Source organism: Colobus angolensis, unplaced genomic scaffold (genome assembly GCF_000951035.1).
Source record: "Colobus angolensis palliatus isolate OR3802 unplaced genomic scaffold, Cang.pa_1.0 Scaffold169, whole genome shotgun sequence".
In the NCBI taxonomy this organism is placed as follows: Eukaryota; Metazoa; Chordata; class Mammalia; order Primates; family Cercopithecidae; genus Colobus; species Colobus angolensis.
In genome coordinates this window covers 3,236,965-3,246,582 of record NW_012114810.1, presented here as the reverse complement: position 1 = coordinate 3,246,582, position 9,618 = coordinate 3,236,965, and the positions used below count along the sequence as shown (strand labels likewise).

The window sequence follows — 9,618 nt, the reverse complement described above, 5'->3', positions numbered from 1 at the left end:
GCCAGGTACTGTACTCAGCATTTTATATACATGTCAGAGCGAGACTCCGTCTCAAAAAAAAAAAAAAAAAAAAAAAAAGAATTAGATGGCTCTGTCTTTGTGCCTCAGCTGGCTGAGTTTTAAGGACAGAGGGAGTTGAAACCCAGGCAAATAGACTCTGCTAGAACAGCTTCAAACAGGACACTTACTTTTCAGAGCAAAACTGTGACACTCCTTGTAAATTTGAGCTGGAGATAGTAGCTCTCAATCAGTGGAGTAGAGATAATTAATGGATCTTTTAGGGCTTTTTGAAACCCACTTATCTCTAAATTCAAATTGGAATTGAGAATCTCTTTAAGTAGTTAGACATAGCAAGCTGAGGATCACTGTGCCAGGATGTTACTGTGAGGCCGTTGTGTGATGAATATGGCAGTGCACCAGCCTAGAGCCAGGGTACCTGAGTTCAAATCCCCTCTATGCACCAAAAATACTGTTCTTCAGCATCTTCCTTAACAAAGGGAGCCTGTGAGACCAGCCTGCCTCCAAAACCATTTACAATTGTACATTCGCCGGTTTTTTACAAGACAAAGTCTCCTAGGAAGTTACTCCAAGAGATAATCCTTCATTATCTTTTCCCAAGAAAATATTTATATTCCCAGGTTTCCACACTGGACAGTTTCAGAGTTTTATTTGACGCGAGAAAAATTGCTTCCTTTAATTTACTAAATGTTTAATCTTGACAGATATTTTTTCATATGGCTTACTGCCTCAGTTTCCTTCTTTGTAAAAGATATAGTAATTCTTGACTGTCTTAAGATGAAATTGTGAGCTCAAAAGATACAGTGTAAGAGCATTTGCCAAACTACAAGAAATAACAAAATTTTCAGTGATTAATGATTTACCATGACATTTAAACAGTTCATCAAAATAAAGGAAATAGAAACAATGTGGAAAGGACAAGAATAGGCAGGAGTGGCCTCTGCCTGGGTCTGACTTGCTATTTGACTCTCCTTCAGCTCCTGAACACCCGCCACCGAGATGTCCTGCCAGCAGAGCCAGCAGCAGTGCCAGCCCCCTCCCAAGTGCACCCCCAAGTGCCCCACCCAGAAGTGCCCCCCAAAGTGTCCCCCTAAGTGCCCTCCAGTCTCTTCCTGCTGCAGTGTCAGCTCCGGAGGCTGCTGTGGCTCCAGCTCTGGAGGCTGCTGTGGCTCCAGCTCTGGGGGCTGCTGCAGTTCTGGGGGAGGTGGCTGCTGTCTGAGCCACCACAGGCGCCGCAGGTCCCACTGCCACAGACCCCAGAGCTATGGCTGCTGCAGCCAGCCCTCAGGGGGCTCCAGCTGCTGTGGAGGGGGCAGTGGCCAGCACTCGGGAGGCTGCTGCTGAAGTGGACCCTGAGCCTAGAAGAGTGGAATCCAGGACAGCAAACTGCCACGGACATCCCCCTTCTCCTCCTAGGCCTGCCTGAGAGGCTCACAGGTCCAAGGGAAAGCTCTGAACTTGCCAAGAGCATATCTTCTCTCTGGAGTCCAGAAACTCAGATCCTCTCTTGGATCTCCATTCACTGGTCTTGGACTTCACCTTTGTGGCTACCCTCCCACCTTCTGTCTAAGCCCCTAGCTCACTCCATGTCGTTTGCTGTGTGCATCTGCTGATTAAAGCAATGAAACAAGGAATCTGCTCAGTGTCTTGTTCTATGAGGACCCTATTCTCCATGAGTGACTCTTGTTCTCTTCACCCTGTCCTCTGCAGGTGGTGGCCTTGGAACTTCAGGGGACAGTGGGGCACTCTGGAGTGAATTGGGGTTAATGGGGGCAGGAGTGGGAAGGGACTATTGCTCCCAACTCTGTCTGTCCTATGTCAACTGGTCTCAAGCAGCATTGCTTCTGACCGACTCTGAACTGTCTCTTATAAACACAGCTTCTTTGTCTTTGGTCCCCTTCAAGGGCCTGACCAGTCTCTCTATGCTTCTCTGTCTCTGTGAGTGCAGTCTGCTCCTCCTGACCTAGCCCCACCAACATCCTTCCTCCCTCACACACATATGTGTGTGCACACGCACATCACATGCAAAAACGCACACTTCTGCTCATCTCCAGGTGCACACACAAACATGCACACACATGCATGTATATACCTGAATAAAAAAGAAAAATATAATAAATAAACAAATGAAATAAAAGAAAACAAAACCCATGAATATATTTTGAAAATACAGTTTTCTCACTGACTACTTCTGCAGTAAGTTTAGTTCCAGGCACATTTGCAAGTAAAAATTGCTTTTCTATTAACCTTCCATCAAATCTTGTTGTTTTCTTCCTTTTCCATCTTCATTAAATTATTTACACTTTATTCCAGAACACAGTCCCTATACTGTATTTCTCAACTTGCCCGTGACTCTCTATAGAAAAATGTGTGTGCTTCTTAAGTATTACATTTAAGACTTAACAGAAATTGTTTCCAACTTCTTTTCTAAGGCTTACCATTCATACCTCCCATGAAACCCCACCGCTAATGCTGCTGACAGGATTTAAAAGTTTTAACCACCCATGTGGACATGACCTTGTACTAGTAGCTGATGGGGACTACACAATATAAGTCACACATTGTGCTGTCCAAAGTTTCATTAAAACTTGGTTCATGAGATATGTCAAAAATAAAAAAGGAAAATGGAGCAAGTGAGATTTGAACTGCAGGTGTCTCAGAAAGAAAAAAATATATTGGAATAAAATGTAGAGGCAAAGTAGGAAGAGACATCCTCAAAGTATAGCTAATATGCAGTCCTGCTTAGCAAAGCATAAATTAGAGGAATTGTACAGAGTCTTATGCACAGAGCCTTGAATGTCACTCAGTGGACATTGACCTTGATCCTGAACACAGTGCAGAGCTCTGGATGAGATTTTCTTAATGGTTAGGGGTAATTATTTCTGGAGTGTGGGATGGCGTGGAAAGATCATTTTTGGATTCCAATGAAGATTAGAAGCATGGAGAAACCCTAGAGAAGTGATGCAGTGTAACTTCAGGGAAGGTCACGCATCTTAAGATACATGACACGGTAATAATAGAACAAGGCTGATTATATATTGATGTCTATATCTACTTCTATATCTATCTATGCCTATGTCCATATACATATCTCAGATATTGATTCTCTATACCCATTATGACCTGGATATTGTTTTACTGTGGCCATTTCCACCTCATCACATGTTCTGGAGAATTGTTTTGGACACTTCCTGAAAAGATAACTTTTTCACGTGATTACTCCCTAGTCTGATTTGCTTTCATCTAATTAGTTCTTTTATTTTTTAAATAATATTGCCCTCAAGATACGAAAGGAACACCTGTTATATACCAAATTGACATTAGTAAATCTTAATCTCCTAAAAATGTTTTTAAATAGACCTTCACACAAAAACTTTTGTTCATGTTGAAACAAAGCAATAACACTAAAACTTTCCCATTGTGTTTCAAGTCCTCCTATTTTTTTCAGGTCTTCCAGCCTCCTCCACTGGGGAACTCTTTTCCATGGGGTCCTTCACTCCACATAGTGCCTGAGACTTGGACCATCTCAAAAAGTATTCTTTCCCTTTAAAATTATTGATAGAGAGGTGTTTCATACGAGGGCTCACTGTGTTACAGGAACTTTAACACGCATTTTCTCCTACAACTTCATTGATCCTCACGACATCCTGGAGACTAATCTTTATTATCTTCATTTGAAATTTCAGGAAACAGAAGATGAGATAATTGGGGATTTTCAGAAGTAACACAGCTAATAAGTGACAGAACCAGGATTCTGTCCCAGGTGTGTCTGACTCCTACCAGGCTTGTAACTGTGATGGTATAGACACGTATTTGCACACGCACGCACACGCACGTGCGCACACACACACACACAATCTGGGACACATCAGGAACACTAAAAGACTTCTGTAAAATTTTAGCTTAAATGATACCATCAGGGATACAGAAAAAGAGGGCTTGGGAGGCCAAACTCCAAGAAAAGGGTCTAAGACAGCTCCAGGAAAAATAAGGTGGCACTGATGGGAGCTATTCTGATCTCCTGTGGAGGGAGGCAGGTGAGAAGCTGCTGGTTTATCACCTGATCATACAACCCACGTGGGTGACAAGAGGCAGGTCCTCTTATGCCCAGGTGCTACCTCACCCATCAGGGGCCCAGCCCAAGGCCAGGATAAAAGGGTCTCCTTGACGCTGTTCCAGTGTGAGATTCAGGAAAAGACTTGTTCATCTCCATAAATAATTAACACTCAATCATTAGTAAAGTCTTGTTCAGAACTGCACACTCTTTAAGGGTAAATGTCCAAATTCCTGCAGTGAAATAAGACTTTGTGTGCTCCCTCTCATTTAAGCCTTTGTCATGTACTCTCAGAAATGACCTGAAGCTGAATTGAATTATTTTTTGTACTTCGATTATGCTTCTCTCTGCAATGCAAGCCATGGTCTCTACCTTTCCAGGACAGTGTGGCTCAATCCCAATTTTTTCCCCCTTCCTGTGGCATATCACGCTAATGACATAACAGTAGATTCTTTGATGGCCTGCATTGGGTGTTTCATATTTCTTTACCTCAATTATTCAACACAGGGCTATGTGCACAATGGATATTTAATGACTTTTAAATCCTCTCATTGGTATTAGCATTGGCTTTACAGTTTATAAACAGCTATTCCTTATGACTCAGGCCACCCTCATAGGAGACACACTCTGAGACAGGCTCAGTGAGGTGTGTGGGCCACATCACCCTGAGAGGTCTGCTACCATCTCTCCTGGGTATGACGTTTGTTCTCCTGCTCAGATTGTTCCAAAGGGCTTAGTAATGGGGGAGTGGTCAGGACATTGGTTCCCAGGTTGTCACAATGGCAGGTCTACTCAGAAGTTCAACTCCTGGTATCTAGGATGATGGGGCTGGGATGCTATCTGGTCCATGCCTCTGCCTTCATGCAGGGCAACTCCAAGCCCTCGACTGACCTGACTTGGATGTAGGTGATGAGTCGGCAACATGGTTGTATCAGAAAGTCTGGAAATTAAGTCTTGGCTTTGAGAAATCGTAGCCTAGATTTCAGGTCAATACAGACATGTTGATCAGCAAAGCATTGATTTTCTGAGGGTCAAGGCATTTATCTTTTACATCATCAACATTTTCATAACATGTGATGGAAGGAAACATTACTGAGATCTAACTGGAAATATGATAGTTAAAGTGGAGTTATATGTTTATCTCTCTGCATCAGAGCCAGCACCAAGGAAACTAGTGATCTTGTTTTGCTTTCTCATCTTGACGAACTCTTAATAATTATACATGAAGGAACTCATACAACTGAATGGCAACAACCAAACAACCCAATTTAAAAATGAGCAAAAGACTGAAAAGCTATTTCTCAAAAGATATACAAATGTCCAACAGGTGTACAGAAAAAGGTGCTCAATCTCACTAATCATCAGGGAAACACAAATCAGAACCACAATGAGATATCACTTCATGCCTGTTAAAATGGCTATTATCAGAAGGATGAAATATAACAAGTGTTGGCAAGGATGTGGCAAAAAGGGAATTATTGTACACTATTGGTGGAAATGTAAATTGGTACAGCTATTACGCAAAACCATATGGAATTTCCTAAAAAGATAGAAAATAAAACTACCTCATGATCTACTAACTCCACTTCTGGAAATAAAATCAGTATTTTCCAGAGATACCTGTACTCCCAGCATTATTTCAGTATTATTAGCAATAACCAAGATCTGGAAACAACCTAAATGTCTGTCAGTGGATGAGTGAATTTTAAAGATTCTGAATATATATACTGTATAGCAGAGGGAATATTATTCAGCCTTGATGCTGCTGATTTGATGCATTATGCCTATTTATTTGCATATGTTGAACCATTCTTATGTTTCTGGGATGAATCCCACTTGATCATGGTGAATAATTTTTTTAGGGTAGTGTTGAATTCTGTTTGCTAGCATTTTGTTGAGGATTTTTGCATCTATGTTCATCAGAGACATTGGCCTGTAGTTTTCTTTTTCTAGTGTGTCTGGTTTTGATATCAGGGTGATTCTGGCCTTGTAGAATGAGTTTAGAAGTGTTTGGTGTTCTTCAGTTTTTGGAAGTAGTTTGAGTAGAATCAGAATTAGTTCTTCTTTAAATGTTTGGTAGAATCCAGTAAGGAATATATCAGGTCTGGGGCTTTTTCTTGATGGGAAACTTTTTATTACTGCTTTAATCTCATTCCTCATTATTGGTCTGTTCAGGTTCTGTATTTCTTTATGGTGCGATCTCAGTGGGTTGTCCAGTAATTTATCTGTTTTTTTCTAGGTTTTCCAATTTGTTGGTGTACAGTTGTTCATAACAGTCTCTAGTTATCCCTTATATTGTGGTGATATAAGTTATTATGTCTCATTTTTTATCTGAGTTTATTTTTCTGGGGCTTCTCTCTTTTCTTCTTGGTCTAGCTTAAGTTTTGTCAATAGATGCTGAAAAAGCATTCAATAAAATTCAGCATCTCTTGGTGGTTAAAAACCTTCAAGACATTACCTGTAGAAGGAACGTACCTCAACATGATAAAACCCACACCTAATACCGTACTGAATGAAGAAAAATGGAAAGGCTTTCTACTAAGTGTAAAAGAAGACAAGGACGCCCACTTTCACCACTTTAATTCAGCATAGGGTAGAAGTCCTAGCCAGAGTAATTAGCCAAGGAAAAGAGATAAATGGCATCCAGATTTGAAAGGAAGAAGTCAAATTATCCTTTTTGCAGATAACGTGATACTATATTTAGAAAAACTAAAGACTCCACCAAGAAACTCTTAGAACTGATAAATTTAGCAAAGTGGCAGGATACAAAATCAACATACAAAAATCAGCAGTGTTTCTAGACCCTTATAGAAATCTATCTGAAAAAGAAATCAAGAAAACAATCTCATTTATAATAGCCACAAAAAATAAAATAGCCAGAAATAAATTTAACCAAAGAAGTGAAAGAACTACAACGAAAGCTAAAAGCATTGATGAAAGAAATAGAAGAAGACACAAACAAATGGAAAGGTGTCTCAGCCTCATGAACTGGAAGAATTAATATTGTTAAAAAGTCTACAGTATTCAAGGCAATATACAGATTCAGTGCAATCTCTGTTGAAATACCATGTGAGCCAATTCTTCCTAATAAACTCCCTTTCATGTATACATATATCTTATTAGTTCTGTCCCTCTGGAGAACCCTGACTAATACAACAGAAAAAAAAGGCTTAACATTTTTATGGAACCATAGAAGACTCCAAATAGCGAAAGTGGTCCTGAGCAAAAAAGAATAAAGCTGAAGGCATCATGCTACCTGATTTCAAATTATACTACAAAGTTATACTAACCAAAACAGTATAGTACTGGCATAAAAACAGACATATGGACCAAAAAAACAAAACGGAAAATTCAGAAATAAATACATAAACTTATAGCCTATTTTTAAACCTTATTGCAAATAATGATTAATAAATAATCAACTACAGTTTTAGAGTGTTCCTAGTAATTGTGTTTACAAGAGTGTATACATTTGGTAAAACTAATTGAATTGTATATTTTAAAAAGGGGTTTTATTGTGTGAAAGTTATACATCAATAAAAGTGATTTAGATTTAAAAACTAAAGATTTATTCCATATAATGTGTGTATATGTAAATATATGTGTATATATACACATACACACACTTATATTTATATGTCTACTACGTGTACATACAATCTGAAGGAGGAGTCCAGGGAGATTGTTAGTGGAAGGAGTGGGGACCGAGGAACACAAGAGTGAAGAGGTGACAGTGAGAAGGAGGATGAAGTCGGCCTCCTGGCCATGCCTGAGGGACACATTACATACACGAAAGGAACCAGAAGTTGAAAGAACCATGCTTCTTAAAACTACTTCGGTCCCTTGGTTTAAAAGGAAAACATAGAAAGAAGAGAAAACACAAAACACACAAAAATGCAAGCTTTTTCCTCCTGAACCCTTTCCCCATCCTCTGTCCACCAAGGCCTCAGCAGCCACCAGCAGACACAGGGGAGCAGAACAAGGATGACACAAACAGGAAAATCAAGCAGGCTGGTAGCAAGTTGGGGAGCAGATTCTGGACTTTATTTCTTCAGTTTAGGCAGCAGAATGCAGCAGTGTGAGCTGCGCAGGAACTAGGTGTGTGCTTTGGGTTCCTAGGGAAGCCATGGATATGCAGAAGGAAGTCTCTAAATGCCATTAAGGAGAAAGATTTTGGGTTTCCTGACACCAGGCCAGAGGGATTCTCCAGGCAAGACTTCAAGCTTTTGCTGGAACCTCTCAGCTATTCAGGCAGCATCAGAAGGAAGAGGAAGTCAAGGTCCCCTTCAGCAGCAGCCTCCAGAATGCTGGCCGCTGCCCCCTCCGCAGCAACTGGAGCCCCCCGAGGGCTGGCTGCAGCAGTCAGAGCGCTGGGGTCTGTGGCAGTGGGACCTGCGGCGCCTGTGGTGGCTCAGGCAGCAGCCACCACCCCCAGAGCTGCAGCAGCCCCCAGAGCTGGAGCCACAGCAGCCCCCAGAACTGGAGCCACAGCAGCCTCCGGAGCTGACACTGCAGCAGGAAGAGACTGGAGGACACTTAGGGGGACACTTTGGGGGGCATTTGGGTGTGGGGCACTTGGGAGTGCACTTGGGGGTGCACTTGGGAGGGGGCTGGCACTGCTGCTGGCTCTGCTGGCAGGACATCTTGGAGGTGGGTGTTCAGGAGCTGAAGGAGAGTCAAATAACAGGTCAGACCCAGGCAGGGGCCACCTCTGCCCCTGTGACATTCTTAGCATCTCTCATGTATAAATGCATCATCTTCAGTAGTTTTATTTCCAATAACTACCTCAAACTCTCACATCATCTTTTTCAAGCTTAGGATATCTTTGAATGTCAGACAATTGTAAACTAAGACTAAACAATATTGCAAAATGCATCTAAGATTCTAATGTGTTGTCAGTGGAGGAAGAAATTATTACAAATATGTCTTCAGACTGAAATTGTCTGATTTACGAGTCATTTAAGGAAAATTTATTTTTAAAGGAGAAGAGGCAGTCGTTCTCTCTGGTCGTAACTTGCAAGACAATTTTACTTGGGAAGGTCAGCATTGCACAGGATCTTGGAGACTACTAGACAGTAAACTCACTTCGATAGAGACAGATAAACTTAGCAATTGCTGCAGACCTAGTACTTGAACCCTGACTCCCTGATCTCAGGTTGGAGCTCAGACTTCCTCACTCACCATCTGCTCACGCTGATGGGCTAACACAGTGGGTCTCAGGCTTGGTGAGTGCTAACCAAGCTGGGAAGTTTGTGAACAAATCTCATACCCATGAAAATGTGGGGGTCACAAACCCCAAAGAGCCTTTAGTCCCATGTCCACAGCTCTAGTTCTTCCCTTGCAGGCAGAGACAGGGTTGTATCTTTAGAAGTGGGCTTCCCTCCTGTGGGCTGCCAGAGTGGAGCAGGTCTCTCTGCTTCAAGGTTCCCACTCTGGACCACCCGTCTCATCCCAGAGCAGTTTGTTTCCTCTGGAGTTCAAAGGCACATGGCACAGCCAGCCAGCTCTTTTCCTCTTCTCCTTTCTTTTTTTTTTTTTTTTTTTTT

The 9,618-nt window shown here is 41.7% G+C and overlaps 2 protein-coding genes across 3 annotated transcripts in view; one reads left to right on the top strand and one right to left on the bottom strand.

Annotated features, from left to right (window-relative positions):
- The window catches only part of LOC105508907 (late cornified envelope protein 1C-like), a 2,153-nt gene extending 504 nt beyond the window's left edge, over positions 1-1,649 (top strand). Inside the window, exons 2-3 of one of the 2 annotated variants that reach the window (XM_011937933.1) lie at positions 996-1,061; positions 1,140-1,649. In XM_011937933.1, the coding sequence (XP_011793323.1) occupies positions 1,018-1,061; positions 1,140-1,362 (267 nt within the window). In that variant the 5' untranslated portion in view covers positions 996-1,017 and the 3' untranslated portion in view covers positions 1,363-1,649. Of the gene's footprint in view, positions 1-995 lie in introns of both variants that reach the window. The other variant, XM_011937932.1, reaches the window with a different exon arrangement.
- A 6,077-nt stretch (positions 1,650-7,726) lies between these two features.
- LOC105508906 (late cornified envelope protein 1C) overlaps positions 7,727-9,618 on the bottom strand; it is a 2,396-nt gene continuing 504 nt past the window's right edge. The window contains exon 2 of the mRNA XM_011937931.1: positions 7,727-8,737. Coding sequence (XP_011793321.1) covers positions 8,359-8,715 — 357 coding nt within the window. The 5' untranslated portion in view covers positions 8,716-8,737 and the 3' untranslated portion in view covers positions 7,727-8,358. The remainder of the gene's footprint in view (positions 8,738-9,618) is intronic.